Raw genomic sequence first — 24,913 nt, forward strand, 5'->3', positions numbered from 1 at the left:
TGTGTTTTGCTTGTTAAGATATGAATACTTGAAAATACGAAAATTTTCTTCCACAGTTTGTTCTGAATTCCTTAACGGATAAATCAAGCATAAAATTACTTTTTTTGGACGTGGCAATTGGCGTTGAGGACCAAAAATGTGAAAAAAGGGTGCGAAATAAGAATAGCACCACTTGAGTTTTTCTACAAAAACAAGATTATTATTAAATAATTACTGTGTAAAGTGAATAATAATGCTTCTACGAATTATTTGAATAGATAACTGCATTTTAAGGAGTTTTCCAGAATTCCAAAGGTTTTCAAAGGTTTTTAAAGAGGGTTTTAAAAGATGCTCCTCTAGCGTTAAGGAATTTAATATTTTAGCTGTAATTCTTTATCAAACTACTTACTTTTTTCATTAAAATGACGTGAAATGATGAAACAAACATTCGGGATTAATTTTGAATCAGAAAAAAATAGGTTGGAAATTAAAAACTTTGATTTTGTTCAGTAAACCACACTTTTTCTAGTTTCAAGTCGTAGATGGCAGCACTATCTTGCAGTTAAAACCAAATTTAGTCTCAATTTTGATTTTCCAGGTTTATTTAGGCCCATATTCATCATTTTGAGGTATTTTCTCATCACAGTTTTGTGGAAGTTCACGCTGCAGAAAGCTTTTCCGGATTTGCAGAAGAATCAACAGCACAAAAATGTACAACCGCCCCAATTCCTGCTCATCTCAACTTCCGATTCAATTGCAAATCATACCAATAATACTGCTAGCCGTTTGGTCCATCAAGCTCTATCGCAAAGTATAACTTTTTTCTGATAATCGGTCCAAAAAATTCACTTTGAGTGACCTTGATGCAATTCTGATTTTTTTGCGGATTTAGTGATCTTATAATTTCCGAAGCGTTCACACGGTACATGTATTTATTTCTTGACCAAAATCATCCAGCACTGCCTAATTAATCCCGGATATTCGAAAATGGGCATAAATTGGGTTGAATGGCAAGATAGTGCTGCCATCTATGACTTAAAACTAGAGAAATAGTGTTTGACTATTAAAAAATATTAGTATTTTTGAATTCTATTCTTTTTGGATTGAAACCCAGCCTCAAATCTATGTTTCAGCATTTTGCATCATACTTATGAATGTGAATGAAGAAATCAAGCAGTTTGATAAAGTTTTAAGACTTAAGTATCAAATTCCTTAACGCTAGAGGAGCATCTTTTAAAACCCTCTTTTAATACCTTTGAAAACCTTTGAAATTCTGGAAAACTCCTTAAAATGCAATTATCTATTCAAATAATTCGTAGAAGCATTATTATTCACTTTTATACAGTATTTTTTTCAAAAATAATCTTGTTGATGTTGAAAAACTCAAGTGGTGCTATTCTTATTTCGCACCCGTTTTTTCACATTTTTGGTCCTCAACGCCAATTGCCACGTCCAAAAAAAGTAATCTTATGTTTGATTTATCCGTTAAGGAATTCAGAACAAATAGTGGAAGAAAATTTTCGTATTTTTCAATCATTTATGTTTTTACAAGCAAAACACATAGTGGTGCTATTCTTATTTCGCTCACTGTATCTTCAAGTCTTTATTTTTAAGGAAGACTTTTTTTTTTTTTTTTTTTGTTTCGATTATAGTCGTTTTACCATCTTTATGGCATTCGCGACTTTATTAACGTTACAGTTGGCGGATCGTTATTGAAAAACTATCCGGTACAACCGTGTTCGATGTTTACTCTTGGGCTCGAACTCACGGACATCGGCTCAGGAGACAACAGACTTGCCAACTGAGCTATATCACAAGCCCTTTTAAGGAAGACGATCCTACGACCGTTCATATGAATCGAACTTGAAGATCGATCTATTCCTGAAGATCAAACAATCCTAAGTGACACATCTGACTTAACAGTGACTTTTTTTCCCAAAAATTCTAAAAGCCCTTTGGGTCAGGATGTTGTACTAAAAATGAAGCGTAACCTTCGATGTGATATCCCGTTTTGTCACTGTTGTTTCGTCTAAGCGCTTGGGTTCAATGAACTTCGCCTCTTCGACTTAATAATTTAACTCCAAAGTAAATTTGAATAGGCTTATAAACAGCATTATTTCTTATGAAAAAATCTGTTAGGGCCAATTCCCGTTAAATAACTGGTTCGGAATCACAGCAAAGTTCCCAGACGTTTGAGGGCTCGAAGGTTAATTAAACACGGCACTTAGTTGGTGATAAAATCACGAGGGAACGTTTATTCTTAAGAACTTAACTCAACGATACAAAACAATAGTGGACTGTATTAAATTCCAACCGACTGACACGGGTGTTTTATTGGTTCTGTATTTTCGTCTCGCTGCTAACCAACAGGGCTCTGCAATAATGGGTTGATACAATGGATTTCTTTAAGCACCTCCTGCGTAGTTTTCCGCTAGGGAGAACAAATCTGCTATCTGTCGTATTTATTAAAAACCTTTCTATTTTTATCAGATGGCGGTACTGAAGCAAATTAGGTTAGGGTGACATGAAATCATTTACATCTATCAGATCAACTCAACTGTAAATTGAATGCTAGTAAATTGATCAAATGATTGGCCATAACATTTTCATTCTTTAACTGTTGAAAACCGTCATAAACCTTTGAATTACTTCAATGGAATGAAAAAGGTTATTTTTAATAATATAAAAAAAAACTTCTCATACGTTCCAACTGACATTCAGCTATATTGAAATTAAGCGAGATTAATCTATTCAAATGCTTTTTTTTTTTAATAAGTGTCCATTTTTACCTTTACCTTCAAAACAATGATAACGATTTTCAATTTAGCTATTTTTTCTTATGTTTATCAATCAATTTAATATATTTCTTAATCTTAATCGATTCCAAAATTTTCTAACACCGACGGTTTTTGGAACGTATAGCATTCTAGATTTCCCGGTTTTATCCGGGCGTGCCATAATATTCAAGGAAAATGTCGAGGCGAGTCTGTATCAGCCCGGATTTCCGGATTTTATTACAATGGTCCGGATTTTGTAAGCATGTATTCACATAATTTGTTGAATTTACCAAAAAAAACAATGATTTGTTTTAATTTCTGATCTGAAATCGGATATTTCATAATTATTTTCATCATAATTAATAATGGTACAAGTTTCTTTTATCTTTTTCTGATTTTGTTTGAATAATGGAAAAATTTTGCTCTGATTTGACCGGATAATACCCGGATTTGTATTTGAAAATTTCAAAAGGAATGCACGGTTTTTCACCCGTTTTGAAAAAAAAATGGCCAAGCTCGAAAACATGCTGAAAAGTTCTGGAAAGCATAACATAAAATTCCATTGTTTTTCGCACCACTCGCACTTGATTCATTAAGACAAGCACGTACATTGAATCGCTTGATAAGATAATTATTTTTACTTTGTTGAAAAAGAAATTCATTTCAATATGAATTAAAACCTCATAAAATCTGCCAGCCTAACTTTTCGTGTTTACTTCATGCCTATCCTTGGCGCTCATTCTTGTTTATTATGAAAATAAAACAATTCCTGTGGCAACTATGGTAACGCACTATGAGAGATTGTCATACATGCATGCGGACAAACTTATATTAATTGGAGTTTTGGTTTTATCAACGCTTTTGTTTGTACTTCGAAATTATCGACGACGTCCGGTTAGTTTTAATAATAATCAAACAAAATTTACTAGTTGTATATACGTTTCGAGCAACTCGAAGAGTAGCTTTTGTTTGATTTATATTAAAATTCATCGAAAAATTTCGAAATACAAACATGTATTGAAATGTTTTCAACAATTTGACTGTCAATTCTTTTGAATACGATCGGAGATCAAAAGGTTATGTTTCACGATCACATTTTGGAAATTAAATAATAAAATTTGAAGATTTTTTTTTGAAAAAATGGGAAAAATAATACATGTAGATACTTGAGCGGAACTCAGGCCCCTATCCTTTCAGTGGCTGCCCTTTTATATTTTAAACATTTCTAGCCAACCCTAAATTGCAAAAAAAAACACGTTTGAAAAATTCGAACAATATAGGTAGCCCGTTAGGATACCTAGTTTAATAGTCAAAGACGGGTGACCTGGAGATCTGGAAAACTGATCTGATCGTTTCATAATTACATTTCATAGAGGATAGGTAAAAAAAACTGAGACTGGTGAAATTCTAAAAAAGCTTCAAATCTTGAGATCGGAACTGAACTTTTCAGAACTTGTTAAATATCCACGTAAAACATGAAAAAAATCAGCCGGATCTAAATGATTCTTTTTTTTCTGATTTCCTTTATTTTCTCATACTTTATATTCTTATTAGTGACTCTGAAGTATCTCAACACTGTATTTCCATAGAGATTCACGTTTACATCAATGCATTGTACGTAGAAGTTGTTTTGTAATCAGTGATCATAAATTTGTCTAGTTTTTATCAAACATATATATCTTTGAAATTTTTACTCATTTTTCAATATCTTAAGAATGGAAGAGTTCTAAAATACGAGCTTTTTACAAAGTGTCTTCTTCCCAATATACTTTAATTGGAATTTTTTTCCGATTTTTGTCCGCGTGAGATCTTATAGTAACACAGTGCCATGTTTTGTTGATTTTTCTGTGTTTTTCTGTTACTTTGATCATGAGGTTTGACAGCTCTGAGCGCTAGTGGCGACTCCACTCGGAAAATTAGCTTTTTCCATCGATCCATTGCTATCGGTCATTCCTTTGCCTATACTTCTGCACACACGCACTAATCGTTGTCATCAATGCAGATGCATGTGGCAGAGATATAGCAAACGATCGTAGGTACTTGTGGCTGAGTGATGAGCAATTATCGGTACTTGATACGTTCGCTCTCGCTGATGGTTTTTGGCGTGAACAAAATCTATCATTTAAATTAACTTTTTTATAGTCCTACAAAATTATAGTTTTTTTTTCTTATTATTTTCAACAAAACAAGCTAATTACTTATATAAAAAAAAGAATTTATATAGCCTTTTCATTACTTTTGCACTAATTAAGATATGATATCTATGTCGACAATTCTTGGATTTAATACAGTGTGAAACTTAAAAACGTGAAATTGTAGCCAAATATTTTATAGTTATGTATACTTAACAAGCATCGATTTCAAACATGTACAAGTTCATAAAACATTTTCAAGGTTCTTGATTCGATTCCGTGAAAAAAACATAGCAAAGAAAACCAGCTTTTCCATCGAACCGAGAAAAATAAGCAAGTAAATTTTCACCTTGGCAATTAGATGAACTATTTCACCTTGCCCCAGCAGCAAGGCGAAGACGACCCAAAGTGCCTCAATTTAAAGAAGAAAGAAAAGAGCAAACACTCGAACGGCGGTAATCTCCGGCGGTGCTTCCGATTCGAGATGTTTACCGCGGCCACTGCAACTGCCACTGCCATTTCTGCCACCACTTCTACCGGTCCAACTACCAATGGATTCAAGAGACTCCTTCCGGAACCATTCGGGGTAAGTTAATGTAGCTACCCCAGAGGGGGGTGAAAATTACTACGAACGATAACGTTCTGCTGCTGACTGCTTGCCCTAGCAAAGAAAGTTAAAGATGGCTATCGCTTTTCCGGGGTGTCTAGCTAGATTCCAGCTCTATTGATGGAGTACCATCACGGAGAAGGCTGATTCGTGGAAACAGAAGGTGTTCAGTTATTTTATTTGTTATCGAATTCAAACTGTATTTCAGAGAAGAAAATTATATTGTTTGGACTATTTTTATAACGAGTTTAGAAAATTGACTGTTATTATTGAGATCTGGATTGAAAATTTTCCGTATGAAATAGGATTTTCAATTCCAACACATAACTGGCCGAAAACTTTGGAATTAAATCAATTACATTGCCTCATCGGTAAAGAAAAAAAAACTGGGAATTTTAGAACATCACCCAACATCATCTAATGGAAATTTTCAACGGAATTTCATAAATATTATAAAAATAATTTCTCAATGTAAGAGTAGTTTTCGACAGTCTCATAACTTATTTTAACTGATAATCATCTTTTTCCGTTCATTGATCAACAAACTATGATTTTTTTTCTTTATTTGGTTATGACCGGAGAGGTTTATAAAAACTCATGACGGTTCCTAGACAATGTTACAGTTCCAGGGTTGTATGTGTACTTATGTGAAATGTACTTAAATTTAAAACCTTTCCGTTGCTGCCATTAGTGAAACAGTAAGGGATGGAGATTAAGGATGAATTTTTGAGGTGGAAAAGAGAAAGGATTTCCCACACCAGGTTGCTCACGGTTACGAACTTAGACAAGATTTACCGCGCTTGTCAGGTTTGGTTTAACCCTCATCCGCATTAGAGTGTCATTTTGGCACTATTGCAAGTTTGAAGGCTTGTAACTTTTTTCAGAAGCTTCTAAATACAAAAATTTCTTCGGGTACCCTAAATGAATTCAAAAGTTCTTTAATATTGCATATTTACTTTATTTATGGACGAACCCTGGAAGCCTGGACAAAAAAAAACTCCCTTTTCCGACTTAGAGTGTCATTTTGACACTCCAAAATTAAAATCTATTTAAGTCGTTTGAATTATTATGAATTTCATATAAAACTTATATCAATGGAAACCTTGTAATGTCAGTAAAATATGTTTAGAACATTATATATAGCTAAAGCTTCTAGTTTTCTCGTTATTCAGCATGAAAGAAAAAAAAATCCGAAAAACATGCTTCAGGAAAAGTGCTGTAGTTCATATATTACACGTCCAAAAAATATTTGCTTTATGCATATGAAAGCTGAAGTGAATGTCAACATCATGAAGCCAAGAAATTTTTTTTTTATTTTTTTTTAATTAAATGGTCACAAAAAGTTCAAAAAAGTGGTCTGAAAAACCTACTTTTCATTAGATTGCTAGTAAAAACTGTTTGAGCGGTGGTAGAGCTTTTGTAAAAATATCATTACAAATTTTATTCTAATTCTGACATTTTGTTGTCTTTAGATTTTTGATGCAACAAAAATTGAATTTACTGGAATTTTGCAAAATTGACTACTTTGCGCGATTTTTTCACAAGTTGAAATTTCATCTGTTTTTGTGGTCCACCGTCAGGTTGTACCCGGATTTTCAGTGCTTTTACTATGCTTGGACCAATAAAAAGTATATTCATTGGAAAGCAAATTTAATCTACATTCTAGAGAGGTTCAACAATTCACGCTGTGAGATTTCACAAAAATATGAAAATTATAAACATAATATGATTCCTGAATTTCTAGAACCACAAGCAGCACGTCCAGCAAAACGTGTTTGTTTGCTCTCCGAGTAGGTAGGGCGGTGATTCGGGCAGAGAGCCAAGCCGACAGACGAAATAATGATGCGTGTCGTGACAAGCAAACGCGAACTAGTATCAATCAAAAATTTCCAACCAAGAAACGTACCTACGACACGCATCATTATTTCGTCTGTCGGCTTCGCTCTCTGCCCAAATCACCACCCACCGTACCTGCTCGGAGAGCAAACAAACACGTTTTGCTGGACGTTTTTTGTGGTTCTAGAAATTCAGGAATGATATTACGTTTATAATTTTCATATTTTTGTGAAATCTCACAGCATGAATTGTTGAACCTCACTAGAATGTAGATTAAATTTGCTTTCCAATGAATATACTTTTTATTGGTCCAAACAAAGTAAAAGCACTGAAAATTCGGGTACAACCTGACGGGGGACCACAAAAACAAATGATATTTCAATTTGTATACAAATCGCGTAAAGTAGTCAACTTTGAAAAATTCCCGTTAATACAATTTTTGTTGCATCAAAAATCTAAAGACAACAAAATGTCAGAATTAGAATAAAATTTGTAATGATATTTTTTCAAAACCTCTACCACCGCTCAAACAGTTTTTACTAGCAATCTAATGAAAAGTGGGGTTTTCAGACCACTTTTTTAAACTTTTTGTGACCATTTAATTAAAAAAAAATTAAAAAAAATTTCTTGGCTTCATGATGTTGACATTCACTTCAGCTTTCATATGCATAAAGCAAATATTTTTTGGACGTGTAATATATGAACTACAGCACTTTTCCTGAAGCATGTTTTTCGGATTTTTTTCTTTCATGCTGAATAACAAGAAAACTATAAGCTAAAGCTATATAAAATGTTCTAAACATATTTTACTGACATTACAAGGTTTCTAGTGATATAAGTTTCATTGTAATCGGTTCGATATAAAAAGAGTTATGGCGATTTTAGCTTGGAGTGTCAAATTGACACTCCTAGTGCTGATTAGGGTACTGAAATCTAATGCGGATGAGGGTTAAGAAGCACACCACCTTTTTATAACGTTTTATGTGATCTAAGAGCAAGTTCACTGGTGTTGGGAAAAAGTGGTAGAAATTTTGACATTTTGAAAATTTAACCATGCAAAAATGTTTTCAAGATCTTGGGGCGTTGTATTTTTTTACAACACTGTTTCTATTTCAGCCGTATGTGATAGAAATATTACTATTTTTGTATCACAGCATGCGAAAATACAACACGTGTTGTAAAAAAAACTAGAAGGCCATAAGATCTTGAAAATGTTTTTACATGGCAAAATTTTCAAAATGTGTCGTAAGTGTCAAAATTTCTACCACTTTTTCCCAACACCAGTAAACTTACTCTTAGTAGTTTTCGACAATCGGTATTAGTTTTTGACGTCAAATGATTCAGTGTTCAACATATACAATGGATGTATGAGAAGAAAAATATGATCGAATTTTGAAAGCTGACTACATACTTCTTTCTTTTTTCAGAAAACCGACTTGGTCACAGAAAGTAGATTTTTGGCCAAATTTGTTTTCGAGATAACACTATAGTACTAGATCTCGACGTTTCGTGCATTTTTAAGTCATTGGGCACCAAAATTAAAATTTTAGATTTTTCGAATTTACTTGGGATGATTTTTGAGGTTAAAAAAACCGGATCTTTGAGCGCTTTGAGGCACCCCTGAATCATATCCGATTGAGCTGAAATTTTACACAGATCTCATAAACATTGACATTGCAGACCTGAGTTCTACCGAAAGTCTTGTAGAAACAATTGCGAAAAAAATTATAATATAAGTTACAGTCATCAAGTTCATTAAATGACCTGTCCCCCTCTGTTACACTATTTAATAGCCGCTAACAATTTGAGCAACACTTAAAATTTGCACTGTGATTATGATTATGAAATGTATTTCCAAGGAAAAAGACCCTTTTTTGAAATTCAATTGTTTAAAGTTGGCCAAAATGGTAACAAATGGGGCGTAATCGCTTATTTTACTATTTTATTGCTTTAAACTGTTATTATTATTGTACGATAAAAAGGCGACTTTTTAACGAAAAATGAGAGGACTCTCCTTTGAAGGGTCAGTCTAATGTTTAGGGGCTTATTCTACGACTCGAGTGACGTGATTTACGAAATTTCATATCATTTTGCTGGCTTATAGGCTATTTAAGCCTCGAAATTTTCGTGCGGATGAGCTGCTATCGGTCTTCAGATCTCATCCGAATGAAAATTTCTTTCCTGAAGCACTTCTTGAAGTCAGAACAAAAAAGGGTAATTTCGTAAGTCACGTCATTCGAGTTGCAGAGTTATTTTGTACTGAAAATCAACAAACTTTGGAGATTTTTCTCGAGTTTAAAAAAAACGTCTCTGAAGATACCTTTTGTCTAAATCTGTTTCTGTTCTGGATTCTCGTTCTGGATCATTGTGCCCTGGTTTTACGCATCAAAATTCTAAAATTCATCAGTCTTGAGTTGAATCTAAGCAACTTACTTTGGTTTTGCGGAACAAACTTGGAACATCGCAAGGGGAGGGTGTATAATAAAAAATAATTACAAAACCTGATAAATTGGAATAAACTGCCCGAAAACTTGTATGCAACAAAATTGCATACTAGCTATATCATTGCACAAAACCTATAAATCAAGTAATATTTTATCGGAAAATTCAATAAATTCAAGAATATCAAAGGTGATAAAACTCATCTTCCACAATTTTTGTTTTGCTCGGATATTTGATATTTTTTTTCGAAATTTCCTTTAAATACTTCGAACTTATTTATTCCCCCAGGGTGGCCAGCGAACCGGGAAAAAATGGAAAACCGGGAAAAAACCGGGAATTTAAAAAAGGACCGGGAAAACCGGGTAAAAAACTGGAATTTCAAATCAAAACCGGAAAATTATTTATGATGAAACCCTGAAATTCTTTCATTGAATGCGAAACTTTTTCTCTGAAACTTTACAAATCCATAGTCGTTTATTTCAGGATTGTGAAGCAATAGCGGGAAAATATCGCGATATTATATTCATGAGTAAAATGCCGAGAATAGTCGTAAATTTAATTTAAAAAAATTGATTTTTGAACTCAGCGCATACATTTGTCAACCAAATCATCGTAGAAAAATTTCTCGACTATCAGCTATTTCTTAGCTCACGCACTGCAGTGCACTGCAGTTTATTTTTTTTATTATTTTTTTTAATTAAATAAAGTTTTCACCACTGTTTATAGAGTTTTATAGAGTTAATTAATTAAAAATGTTGTAGCGTTGTGCACTTTCTTTACGAATATCTGTAAAAAATAGACCTTGAACCCTGAATAAAGAATTAAGTGAAAGAATTTTTTTTTAAATCTAAATGCTACGACATTTAAGTTCTGATTAAATTCATACGTTGAAATCAGACAGGTTTCGATCGAATCCACATCTCGAAAACTAAGATTTCAGCTTAACACCTTATCTTATAATTGGAATTATCATACATTAATTCAGAATTGATGATGTTCGAATCAGCATCAGCAGCTTTTTTTCAGAAAAAAACGTTATGCTGAAACGAAACTTGAAAAAAATGTGAAAAACATTTAAACTGGGGGAGTTATCTTGAAGAGTCTGACAAAAATATCGTATTAATTTGGTAAAAAAAAAATTTAATGTTAATAGAACGTTAAAAGAGAGATATGAATTCATGAATGGCTATCAGCTTCTTTGAATATGCAATTAGCGCCCAAACAGTTGGCAAAGAGCACAACAGCAATTCCAACACTTTTTGAAATGTTATATTTTCTCATGTTTGCGATGTTCTTATCCCTATCTCTTGAATAATCCAACGACCTTTTAACTTTTCAATAAAAATCTGCAAGAAAATGAACAAAAACTAAAAACGGTAACTCTCAATTTGTAAAAGTATTTTTTTAAATGTCATAATTGTCAGATAAATCACATAACTAACACATAACGTGTCACTATTTGAATTTAAATTTCCAGGTCTCTTCTGTTTCTTCTAAATATTTTAAAATATAATTTCGATGTACTCTTTTTGGCGTTGAAGGATATGGTCACCCTAATTCTAGATCCCAATTATTAAAGAGCCTGTAATAAAAACAAAAGAGACGCAATCTGATCCTTTTAAAAATAAATCATATAGCAACCCCGCTTTCATTTGAGTGCAGCACTGCTTTGCTTCAAACTTCACATGACTCCAATTTTGGTCACGTTGATTTTTTTTTCGGAAGTGGTTTTTGGTCTAGTCTGCTGTTTTAACTAAGTTGTTTTTTGTTATTGTCATCAATAGAAAAAGTGCAATCATGGAGTGTTTGGCAAAGAATTGTTCTAACAAAACCTGCCCCGGATTTAAAAATATTTTTTTTTCCAGTTTCTGGTTGAACTATAAAAACGGGAGATATTGCTCGCATTTTGCCACCTTTCGTGGGATTCTGTACTGGAATTCGCAACTTTTATTGGTAAACTTTCCCTTTCGACTCCGCTGATCCGGCAACATCTTGTGCTGGCAGTGAAAACTCAAAATAAAAAAAATATCCTACATATTTGTCATTAAAAACATAACTTACGATTTAAGTACCAAGAAATAAGTCTTTGAGAATCTAGCTTGTTATCAAAATAGAGCATTCGAAAACTGTGTTTTGACCCTTTGTTTACAGATATGAATGATAATACTTTCGCTACCGCCGCTTTCGCAATTCCAAATTTTCCAGTTTGACAAGTCTTTTGCTCGATTGGAATGACACTGACAAAAAATCGAAAATTCCAATCGTGACATTTCGTCTCTTTTGTTTATAGAGGCTCGTTACCAATTATTAGGCAGACAGTTTCGACTAATATTTTTGCAAATAACTAAGATTTTGAAATTCTTTTGTAAATTCTGAATAATTTCCATATTTTACCTACAATGCGAAAGAATAAACAAAAGGAAAACGTCTGTAACTTTTTTCTCCGAAGTCAAATTTACTCGCGGTCTCCAAGAAAATCAATGACTGTTTTAAATCTGCACTTTGAGTATCTTGGCATTCTTTTACAGTATTTCCAAAAACTGTAGGGAAGATTGAGATATTTTGGGTCTCCTATTTTGTTTGTTCTATAACTAGAAATATGAGAAAAAATGAAAAAAAAAATACAAACAAAGGCTATGGTATTAATGGATGAAAATTTGCATCCTTGACTATAAAAATCTTTCATCTATTGATATAATAATTCAATTTTGAACTCATCCTAAGGAAAATTACTTAATTCTGAACTGTGAGATGTCTATAAACATGTTCATATTTCAACTTCATAATTTTTTTCCTGTAGCCGATCAGGTCTACAGGAAAAAATGTGGTATTTAACCCGCGTAACTATATGCTATCAGACTCACCTGCACTATGGATTGAAGTGATAGTTGATTGCCGATTGTTGACAATGATTTAATTAATCTTATTTTTATCTTTAAGTTCATACAATTGTAATCATTTCCATTTTAAAAGGTTAATTTTCTCACCCGTAACTGAAGTTTGGCGGAATTGTTGTTCTCTTCCTTTTAAGAACACTTAAAAGAAACAAATGTGACGAATGAACTTCTCAGAATTCTGAGAAATGTATCCTGCTGTTCAAAGCACATCTTTTCTTCGTAAACTTCCACCCAATTTAGTGCTAAAATTATCCATTTGTAGTTGGCTTCGGAATCACAAATCACGTTTAAAAGCTTCGAAGGAAAACTGGAACCAATTTCTACCGAATTTCAATGCCACTTATTCAACTGAATTCGTAAGAAATGAAAATATTTCTTTGTTAGTTGAATGTGAAATTTGTTGACACTATTTTTAAATTAACCAATTTTTCTCCTAATTGCTAAACGCTTAATGATTTTTTAAATGTTTTTGTGTTAAATGTTTAAGATACCATAGCTGTTTCAGTGAATCACGGATGAAAGTTCCTAGAATCTAAATGTGGTCACAATTTTCCGTCTTTTTCGAAAATAGTTGTGGTGTGGTTTAGAAAGACTTCCTATTCGCTTGGTTATTTTTCCTACGAACTTGTCCTCAATCAGACTATTTGAAAGATTGAGTTCATAATGCACAACACAAAGAGCAAACAAACGAAAATGTAAAACGAAATGAAAACACCATCATTTCCCTTCCAGTTTCGAAGGGGTAAACAAATTGTTGGCTCACAATAACCAACCGACACATGAAAAAGATAAAATCAGACCAACACATCGTTTTTCTTCTCGGAAAAACTGGGACACTGAGCGTGTCCCATTTTGACAAGGTGCATATCATCTGAGGCTGAAAGTCAATTTACTGGTTTCTCTTATAAGAAATAGGTAGGTTCTTACTTAAAAAAATGCTGATGTATATCTGAACGTCATTAATTTTATGTAAGATTAAAAAGAACCATAATAATTATGATGATATTTATCAGCTGAACTGGTTCAGCATAATGGTTATATTACCTAAAAACATTTATTTTTATATTAGCGAATTAGACCACATAATAAAATGTTTGTGTTATTCATAATTTTAATTTTTTCTTATAATTTCTTCTCTCTTCCAGGAACTGCAACATGAGCGCGATGTGCTGCAAGAACGCATGTCGGAGCAATCGCTCAAAATTACCACGCTTCAATCGAAGCTGGACGAACAGCGAGTGCGTGCCGAAGAGTTACATCGGCAGGGCACATCACACTTGACAGTCAAGGTGCACGATCTTCAGAACGAGTTGATTAATCTGAAGGAAACTCTGCAAACGCGGGACAAGCAGATTACGAATCTGAAAAACTTCCTAGAAAACAGCCAACAGGTGATCGAGCGTCAAGAGAAAGAACTAGCCATGAATCAGGCTAACAACGATCGTAGCCAGTATGAGCTGAAACTGGAAGCCGATCTGAAGGCTAAATGCGACGAAATACAGCAGCTTAAACATAAAATCCAGCATGAGATGATCAACAAAGTGGCTCTCCCTGATCTGATGGAAACCATGTTGGCTGATAAAAATGAAGAAATCGATCAGCTGCGAGAAAAACTGATCATTCTGCAACAAGCTAGTCCACCTCATCCACCGCAAACAGGAACAGCGCATGGCAGAGAAGATGACAATGCGCGAACCTTAAGTGACATCGTTTCGATAACGGACTGTGATGAATCCGACATGGTGATGCGACGAATGCCTCCGGGACAGGCCGATTCCGGACTTCTGGCAGCCGCCAACAGCATACCGATGGTAAGTTTCAAGATAGCCACATCATACGCGATTGTGATTTGTTTTGATTAACCAAAAACCGAAAGAAATAAAAAACCAAACCACAAACCCCCCCTAGACCAAACAAGACACAGACACACAGTTTGATTTGTTTTATTTATTTTCCCTACGCGCAAACTCACAACTAACCCAGATATTCTCCCTCCGTCGCGCTCGATACAGATGTTCTGGACCGATATGTGTGTTCTTACGATAAAGGTGTCTTGGAGTTTTCGTTAAAACTTAGCGTCTGTGGATTTTATTGTAGTTTATTTTGGGCTTATATCGAATTAGCTTTTTTTTTAAATTAACTAATAATTCTATATTTTATGATTTTTTCTGTTATTGGTCGACTCAACCGCATTTTGATGCAGAAAAAACATTTTGGATTGACTATGAATTGAAAATAGAAAAATATCAGGCTTAATGGACTTAAATTTATCATACAGTCCAATAATTAATATTATCAGTTAAAACAAAGCTTGTTTAAATAAAACTTTGATTCGAAGCTACGTTGTTTGTTGGTAGTTTTAGTGCTTATACAAATAAACCATGCTCAAAAACATATTTCTAGTACTTACTAAGATAATATTAGCCAAACCTTACTTTCTATCGTTGCGTGCATGCTACACTTGTGTTCCTTGTAATTTTTGTTTAAAAAATGGACTGAAACCCACGCCTCAAGTCTTTATTTTAAACATTTTAGCTATGTTATAAATTGCTTCCCATTTGAATTTATCGTTTCGCTAAAACTGCTTTTTGTGTGGTTCCAGGACACATCCATGCTCTCGAAAGAACCGGCTCAAACATTCAACGTCACTGGGGCTAGTCACAGTGCAGCCGGAGAAAACCGATTCACGCCGCTGATGAAGCCTCATACTGGGGCTCCTCTGCCGAAACCCACACCATTCCCTTGTACCGGTGGTGCCGGTAGCTTTGAAGCTCCCAATTTCTTCCCGGACCTGTCGTCGGTTCTGGGTGGTGGTTTCCTGTCACAGCCGAGGCCAACGCCTTCCCAGGGATCGGTCAATTCGCCTGAATTCGTTCCCAGGCAGATAAACTTTTCCCTTGTGGAACAATCATCTTCATCGGGCGCTGGCTATCGGGAGCCTGCATTCATCGAAGAAATCTATGACGACGAAGGAGCGGAAGTGTTGAAAGCTTCTTCCGAGCAAGGTAAGCGATTATCGGACATTTCTGAACATGTGACTGCAGAAGACAGAGATAAATTGGAAAACGAGCTGGAATCGTTAAAAATGAGTTTAGATAGGGTTACCAATGAAAAGAACGAAGCTTTAGAGCGGTTGCAGGGTGAAGTGCAAGACAAGATAGATCGGATATCTGATCTGCAGGTTGAATTGGCTGCACGAAATCAGTTATACGAGGATTTGTTGCAGGAAAAGAAAGATTTGAAAGAAGAGCTCAAAAAAGTGAAGGCTAGCTTAGTTGAACTAGAGTCAGTTTCGGAGAAATTGGAGAAAAAGGAAGTTGAGTTGAAAGACGCTCTAGAGAAGTTAGCTTTAAAGGAAGGGGAAGTAGAGGATTTTAATAATTCAAATTCTAAGATTAAGGAAGAGATGCAACAGCAGTTGGTGGAATCGCAAGGACTAAGATCAGATTATCAGAAGTCTCAATTTTTATTGGATACTTTAAAACAGCAGGTGGAATCGTTGAACAAAACAATCAGCCATAAAGACGAACTGTTGACAAAGTTGGAGAAAGACATTCTAAATTACAGCAAAAATGAAGAAAAGTATCTTGAACAGCTAAAGGTACTAGACGCAAAGGACACCGAGTTAAAAATTCTACAGGGCAACTACAAAGATCGTTTGCATGAAATCGATATCCTCAACGAGGACAATAGATTCTTGAATGAGGACATTACTCGTCTTAAGAATGAGATTGCGAAAAGCTCGTCAACTAGTTTGCCTTTCAATCCATCCTATGTACAGTTCTTGAAACAGAACTGTGAGAAATTTGAAGAAGAGCTTGATGAAACGAAAGCAATGTTGACAGAAAAAATGTTAGCGCTAGAGCGCGTTAAGATCGATTTGAGTGCTTGTCAACGGGAGGCTGAAGATTTAAGGTGTATGCTAAAGGAGAAAGAAAGCATGATTCAACAGATTGGTGTTGATGGAAACAATTTGCATGAAGCTTTGTCCGGCATACAGAATAAAATGCAAGAAAACAATATTAGTTTGAATAAGAAATTGCGAGAAGAACAAGAGCGAAATGCTGTGCTTCAATCGGAAGTGAATAAATTGAAGATTCAGTTACAACGAAGCGATAACTCTTCGAGTCCAAAACCTTTTTCGGTCGAAGAAATTGCTGAGCAAATAGAAAAGGAACTTAATTATTCTGCTCAGCTAGATTCTAGTATTATGAAAGCCATCGAAAGCGATGATGTAAATTCCGAGGGTGAGCTCAATAAATCGAACGGAAAAGCACAGAAGAGTGCTTCAAATTTAGATGACATCAAGCAACAACTTCAAATGGAGATTGATAATAATGGCAAATTGCATGAGATGCTCGAGCAAGAGAAACACAATTCCAATGCTATACAAATGCAAGATGCAGAAATCATTGAGGCAATGCGTTTGCGATTGGAAGCTGCAATAGACAATGAAAGTGCTCTACAAAAACTTTTGGCTGAAGAGAAAAATAAGAACGACCGCCTATCAACGTTGATGGCAGGCGTTCAAAGAACTAAATCCTTCGATAACTATTTGTTGATGTCGACAAAATCTCCTCAGGAATCACCTCTGCGCAGATTGAACCGAAGCAACGAGTTTGAGTCGGAAGTAGTGGCTCGTTATGAGGGGGAGATCAAATTCCTGTCGGCTCAAAACGAGCGTGAACGGGAACGGGCAGTTGATTTGCAACGCGTATTGGAACGAGAACGGAATCGTTTCGAAAAAGAAATAGCCGATCGTAATGAGCATAGCGAACGTGTTAAGAAAGAGTTGCTCAGAGTAACAAAAGAAAAAGATCGCTTGGAGGTGGAGTTGGATCACGAACAAGAAAAACAAATCCTTGCTCACAAGGAAATCGAAAGTCTAGAAAAGCGGATCAGTGCTCTGCAGGAGGCTGAATCTATGCGCTCATTGCGCAGAACTTCCGGTCAAAATTCTTTGGAGTTCCAAGAGTTGCGATTACGATTAGAAAGTGTTGAGCAGGAACGAAATCGTCTGCAGGAAATAGTTCAAAGTCTTCAAGCGGAAGTTGACAGGAGAAAGCTTCGCGAGGCAAAACTCACTGAAGCATTAAGCAGGGAAAATTCTGCGGTCGATGGTAATGTACCTGAACAATTTCTGGTGAAATTGAGAGACCTTAATAGCATGCTTGAATCCAATGCCAGGGAAAATCAACGTCAAGCTGAAACGCTACGGATGATGATCGAAGAACGAAAAGCTCTTCAGAAACGTATTCAAGAGCTAGAGCGCTATAACGTCCATAATAGTCACTATAACAGAGACGATCTGGAAGAACGAGCCAACCATCTTTTCGGCAAATATCTTCGTTCCGAAAGTCATAGAAAAGCGCTAGTTCATCAGAAGCGTTACCTCCAAATCGTACTCAATACCTACGAGGAGAATGAATCCAAAGCTCTTCAGCTGCTGGCTCAAAACTCACCACTATCTTTGCAAGACTGTAAACTGCCGGAAAATTTTTATAAATCCAGTGACCAAACAAAGCAACAACGTTCCTCTAGAAAGCATTCTTTTCGTGCCGTTGTAACTGTTGTTATCGCCATAGAACGTATGAAATTCATTGTTCGCAAATGGCAAGGCGGTCGACAAGTTTGCGCAAAGGCCATTTTCTCCCAACAATTTACTCCCAGACGTTCGCAATCAGCAACTACGAACATTTGGGCGCGATCACCAAATTCCCACTTCGTGGAGTACAATTCGTCTCCACCGGCACGGGATCGAAATTCGGCATTCCAAACTGGACAGACCTATTCCGGAAACTATCTCCGATTGCCGGAAACGCAACTTCTTATGAATACCGATATGCGCGAAAGACTTGAAGAACAGTACAACAGATCGAATGCAAATCGGTAGAAACAAATTCTGAACTTGCGAAAGAAGATATAGATATGATTGGTATTAGTAAATCAGCTAAAGTATTAAGCTTCTGAGTTGCTGAGATTCTTACTGTCTAGTCACTTTCACTCCTCTGCGGATCCTTAAATTACTGAAATCTCGGTAACAAATTATAAGCTCAATCTGAAACAAATCGAATTAATTGAAAATTTACCTTAAAAGTTGATCTCTTTCCAATTCTATAACAAACACACTTGTTGTATAAGCATGACAATAAAGTGCCTTACAAACCAAAGTTAGCATAGCGCACGTAAAAACATCACAGAACTTAGTTATTTGTGCTTATTTGGAGGAAGAACAAATGCAAGCAACAATGATAAAGTTGAATCTAGAAGCACAAATGAACCTATGCAAACCCAGTCAGTTGAGAGATTTCAGAAGTGAGAAAAAACGCTTACGGTTGAAAGAACCAACAGGATAATCTATTACTCTGCGTTTCCTTCGCCCCACATTCTCATTACTCACAGAAGAAGGTAGCTTTTATTGCAAAAACTTCAGCAGTTAAAAGTTTCACCCACCGACTGCCAACTCATGCTGCAGGATATGAATGCGAGCTTATTTTTTTTTAATCTTAATTTAACTTCATTGGTTAGGAGTGTTTTTATCATTGACAGTGAAAGCATGTATGTACCTACCTACCATATTTTTTTAAGTGAAAGACAATGTTCGTACTAATCCTAGAATTTCAATCTTAGTTGTACAATAATTGATTATATAAAAGTTCTTCACGTGAATAAACATTGAAAAGTAGAATAATTCAGTGGGTTCAAAAATTTTTAATCCGAAAATTCCGTTCTCTCTAGGTGGGAGTTTAGATTTATTTTTATTTTCTTTTTTATTATTTACTTATTTTTTTCGAATGAACATGTTCAGGTTTTTACGTTTATCAAGTTTTGTTTTATGTATATAATTCAGGAAAGGTTTTTTTTTATTTCAAATGCTCATGTAAATTTCCACTAAATCAGCAATTCGGAATTTCCACAATGCTCCTATGTTTTTTTGAGGTCTCAAATGTATCCAACAGTTTCTGAGACATGTTCGTTAAAGTGATTATTGCCATTCTCGAGGCAGCATTTTCGTCATTTGACACCCAGCTGGATGTAGACATTCGTTATCGGATGTATACAAATGTCACCCACAAATTACCCAACTTCTGTTTCATACGGGGAGTCAACCAACAATGTAACGATAATTTTGCTCCATACAATCTGTAAGGACGAAAACAGCATGCAGGCGGAAAAAGACCAAACTCTGTGGGATACGGCAGCTATTCGGTTGAAAATGTGATGGTTATTTCCTCCTGCCCGGGCAGAGACGATGGCTGTGAAGATTATACGCACATTGCATGACAGGATCGCAATTTGCTTAGTATTTGTCTACCCGATATCACAAGGCTTCTTCCTGGAGAGCACCGTATCCAGAGAGCGCTACTTCCTGCACCATCACTCATTCTTTAAACCGCAGTTGGGTTGATTTGTGCTTAACCACAAAAGCAACACGAACTTCATCCAAACGCACAAGTCATAAACGTGCGGATTCATGTGCTGCAGCGTTGCAAGTGAACATACATCCGCTTTGTGTTCTTTTCTGTTGTTTTAAGTCGTTCTTATTTCGCTGTCCTTTAATACAACTTCAATCTGCGAATCTTTAGCATTTCAAGCGAGCAAGTGTTAATGAAAACGAAAATTTTCGTGATGTGTGTTACTGAAGAATTTAAAAAATTATAAATTTATGAGCTTTTTAAAGCTTATGATGTTTATAGAAGGAAATGGAGCTAACACTATTCAAGTTATTCATTTTTCATGAGCTTCTTCAGATCAGTGCAAGGCTCACAACATTTTTTATGATTCTCAATTGGAACCGTACGATTTAAGAAGCAAAGCTTTGAGACAGATAGGTAAGTGTTTGATAATAATTCTGAAATACACATAAAAATTCCAGTTGAAAATGATTTCTGGAGAAGAAATGGATAGACAATGTAGTGAAGCATTTTTGGGAATCATCTAGGAATCAAAAGAGAAATTTATTCCTAAGGATAATTAAAGGGTCAATTTCGAGATGGCAAGACCGAGGTGAAAGAATTTAGCAGCGTGCACTTTCAAGAATGGCGTGTGTCATACAAACAAAATTAATTCACAGTCATTATACAGGACCAAACCATCGACCGGAATGAGAAAGTATATAGCATATACTAGCAGAATATCCAGTTTATGAGTCTCAGCGTACAGCTAATAAACTGCCTGTCGGAGTCTTAAGGAACAAAGAAGAGATCGAGAGCAATTTATTATCCTTTCAAAGGTGACAAATGGACTGAATATTTAAAGCCTCTATGAATAAATCAAACAAACAAACAAACATACAAGTTCGAGCGTTTTCGTGCATTTTATAACGATTTGTTGTCGATTAGAACAGCTTTGAAAATACAGATTGTTTCTGAGCTTAATTGGTGGCTCCAGAGAGTTATCTCAGGAGCCAAAAAGTAACCATTTATTGCCATAGAACTCGCAACTGCAGTGTGTCATAGAGTTTGTTAAAGATTGAAATTAACTTATAAAATCATATTCTAAAGGCTGTTCCACATCGAATTGTGGCACTACCTTAAATTTCTATTGCTGCCTTGGACAATGAGAAAAAGTTTCTGAAATTGGGTTTAATTGGTGGCTCCAGAGAGTTATGCTTAGAGCTACTGTGTAACAATTGCCATATAATTAGAAAGTCAGTGTCAAAGTGATTTTTTTTATATTGAAATTTACTTATGAAACCATATTCTAAGGGGTGCACTACAACAAATTTTGGAACTATGTCAAATATTTCTTCATCTGTCTTGGTACTACTTTCAGGCGTTGACTGACAGACTTTGAAAATATCGATTGTTTCTGGAAGAGGACTAAATTGGTGGTTCCAGGTAGTTATCTTAGATTGCCATGAAGTTTGAATGCGAGTGTCATGGTGATCTTTTAAAGATCGAAATTATCTTATAGAACCACATTTTAAAGGGTAACTCACATCAAATTTTATGACTGCAGTATATTTTTGCTTGAAATTTACATAGAATTAATTTTGTGTCTTTATAAACTGTTTATTTTATCAATTTTTAATCATGAGAAAAACTGACGTTTCTCAAAAAGGGAAAACAGTGGAGAGTGGTTTTCCAATGTTGAATTTCTGCATTGTTTCACAGTACTTTATCAAGTAAATGGAAAATTAACTTTTTTTAATGATAATGGAAAAATAACTCATAGATATGATTTTAATAGCATTCAATACGAGTAACTAGCATTTTAGAAAGATTTTACCAAGTTTCTGGACCATGAAAACCATTCGCAAAAAAACGGTTTATAGTTTTGGCTAGAACAAAACAAAAATGATATTCAAATTCAAATATTCATACAAATTACATACATATTAGCCTGATCCTTCTAAGGAAAGCATTCTCATTTTTTAATGGAATAATCGCATTTTCATCGATAAATCAAAAACTGAATACAATGTGAAATGTTTCAATAAGCAATTTAGCAAATTTGATACCTTCTCGGATCAATTTTCACGGAAATATTTAATGAAAATATCAAAAATTCATTCAACAGAGTTAGCTCTACATTTCAAAACCTTATTCAAATTCTAAAACCTAAATAAAAATGTGTTGTATGACAAAAAAAATCTTGATACGTCAAGTAATTCAGCGGTGTGAAGTTTGTAGAAAACGGTTTAGTAATACTCTATCCTATATTTTCCCTGCCTGTTAAGATTTTTTAAGAAGAATGAAGCCTAATGGAAAAACATTCTGTAATATTTATTGAATGCTATAGACAGAGATGTTCATGGCTCCTATGTAAAGAACTTAACCAAAACATCCATGAACGAGCTTGTGGAGCTAATCGATTGTATGATTGTTATCTTCCTTATGAGGTGAAAAAACGCTATTAGCTGGAAAAGGAGCATTTTGCCTAGAATAGTCATTTTTGCTTCAGAATCAAGGCAACTTTCATATTTTGTAAGCTGATCTATCCAAAGCTAGCCAGATTGTCCGGTTTTACACGGACTTGCCCGGATATTTAATACAAATTTTTGTGGTCCGATCCAGCCTGGTTGCCCGGATTGTAATGAAAAAAAAAGACCAGATTTTGACTGGATTTAATAACTTTATTTTCGAAATCAAGCCAAAAGCTCTAATTTTGATATTATCAGTTTTGATTTTTGAGAATGAAAACGATTTTTTAGCAAGTTTCAACAATAATCCTGGAAGGTTTCTGGAAGCTTAGAATACGATTCAATACTCTGCTGATGCTTTTCTATAAAAAAAAGTATTCAAGTGTTTTTCTTCTTGATTTTCGTAATTTGCTCGGATATTGTCCGGATATTGGATTAAAAATTTGAAATACCTAGATATTGTCAAGTTTTTAGATAAAATACCTCGATTTACGTGCATGAAAAAACCTTCATTTAGTTTTTTCAATACAGACATATGTATTCGCTTTCAATTTCGCTGAAAATCAAGAAATAAAAACTGGTAATTTCTTCGATAATTTCTGTCCTTAAAGATAGTTTTCACAACTAACATTTCTTGGAATAAAGGTCAACGGTCAAAATTAGGTCAATATCAACTTGACGTATTTCTTTCAATTTTGCATTTAAAAAACCTGAACACCCCTCATTTTGAAGGTGTGTGTGTGTGTGAAGAATGTTGCTCCTATTTTGATTTTGGAATTCACTCTTCAGTTGTCGCGAAAATCCGAGCTTCTCGTACGCAAAGCTGGCAAAATCACTAAAAGTTGCCAAATCAACCATTACAAATGTAATTAAAGTGTTTGGGGAAAGTTTGTCAACAGCCAGGAAGTCTGGATCGGGGGGAAATCGAAAACCGGAAGCCGCTGAGACTACAAAGAGAGTTGCCGGTAGTTTCAAGCGAAACCCTAACCTCTCTCTCCGAGATGCCGCAAATAAGCTTGGAGTATCGTCTACAACCGTGCATCGAGCCAAAAAACGAGCCGGACTATCGACTTACAAGAAGGTAGTGACTCCAAATCGCGATGATAAACAAAATACGACGGTCAAAGCGCGATCCCGGAGGCTTTACACGACGATGCTGACGAAGTTTGACTGCGTGGTAATGGACGACGAAACCTACGTCAAAGCCGACTACAAGCACCTTCCGGGACAGGAGTTTTATACGGCAAAAGGAAGGGGAAAGGTAGCAGATATTTTCAAGCACATGAAACTGTCAAAGTTCGCAAAGAAATATCTGGTTTAGCAAGCCATCTGTACCTGTAGCTTAAAAAGCAGCATTTTCAAAGCTTCCGGGACTGTCAACCAAGAAATTTACGAGAAAGAGTGCGTCTGCTGCCTTTCCTGAAAAAACACGGTTGTTCCGTACATCTTGCCATTACGGTAGAAAGGCCATGGAGTGGTACGCCGTCAACAACGTGCAGATGGTTCCCAAGGACAAGAACCCTCCCAACACATCAGAGCTCCGCCCAATTGAGAAATACTGGGCTATTGTCAAACGGAACCTAAAGAAGACCAAAAAACTGCTAAGGACGAGCAGCAGTTCAAGGCAAACTGGCTTTCTGTGGCGAAGAAGGTGAACAAGGTGGCTGTAAAAAATCTGATGGCAGAGGTTAAGCGTAAGGCCCGGCCATTCGGATTTGGGAAAGCGGAAGCCTAACTGAATATTTTTCCTGAATTTTATACCTACTAATTAGACTTGAAAAAAAAATTTAATTTGATTTTTAAATAAACAATTTCACCGATTTATACGCGTTTTCCCTTGACCAAATTTTGACTCACCCTTTAATCTAATATTATGCCTAAAAAATGGCTTTTTAACAATCATTTTTCAATAATTTTTTTTATGTAGCTAATTTTTGACCAATTTATGTTTCAAATTAAGAATAATTGTTTAAATCAGTTTATTTGTGTACTAAAATTTTTAAATTTCAACGACAACATACTCAATTCTAAAAAAAGGGTAACTGAATATTTTTCGATGGAAAAAGAAGCTCCAGAAATACCCTTTTCAATGCTGTGCAACTTATTTCTGAATAATGAAAAATAAAAATCGGTTCTCCGGTTGAGGGGCACTAGGAATGGTCAATTAGTTTTTTTCTTTGATTCAGTTTCGTTATACTCATATGATTTGACTACTTGATTCAACATTGCAATTGCAATATTGCAATATGAGACAGAAACATTACAAAAAAAAACAGTCTACAGATAACTGTTCCTACTCAGCTCGCTTCACGGTACCAATCCAGTTTCATGAACAAAAAATAATCATTTATCATGAACATATTTGTTGTGAATATTCA

The 24,913-nt window shown here is 35.1% G+C and overlaps 1 protein-coding gene across 6 annotated transcripts in view; it reads left to right on the forward strand.

The window, feature by feature from the left end:
• Positions 1 to 19,350, forward strand: part of LOC129749551 (A-kinase anchor protein 9) — a 147,346-nt gene extending 127,996 nt beyond the window's left edge. For 5 of the 6 annotated variants that reach the window (XM_055744552.1, XM_055744554.1, XM_055744555.1 and 2 more), the window contains 3 exons: positions 13,816 to 14,481; positions 14,683 to 14,718; positions 15,273 to 19,350. In XM_055744552.1, the coding sequence (XP_055600527.1) occupies positions 13,816 to 14,481; positions 14,683 to 14,718; positions 15,273 to 18,563 (3,993 nt within the window). In that variant the 3' untranslated portion in view covers positions 18,564 to 19,350. The remainder of the gene's footprint in view (positions 1 to 13,815; positions 14,482 to 14,682; positions 14,719 to 15,272) is intronic. The other variant, XM_055744553.1, reaches the window with a different exon arrangement.
• Positions 19,351 to 24,913: the final 5,563 nt, after the last annotated feature.

Source organism: Uranotaenia lowii, chromosome 2 (genome assembly GCF_029784155.1).
Source record: "Uranotaenia lowii strain MFRU-FL chromosome 2, ASM2978415v1, whole genome shotgun sequence".
In the NCBI taxonomy this organism is placed as follows: domain Eukaryota; kingdom Metazoa; phylum Arthropoda; class Insecta; order Diptera; family Culicidae; genus Uranotaenia; species Uranotaenia lowii.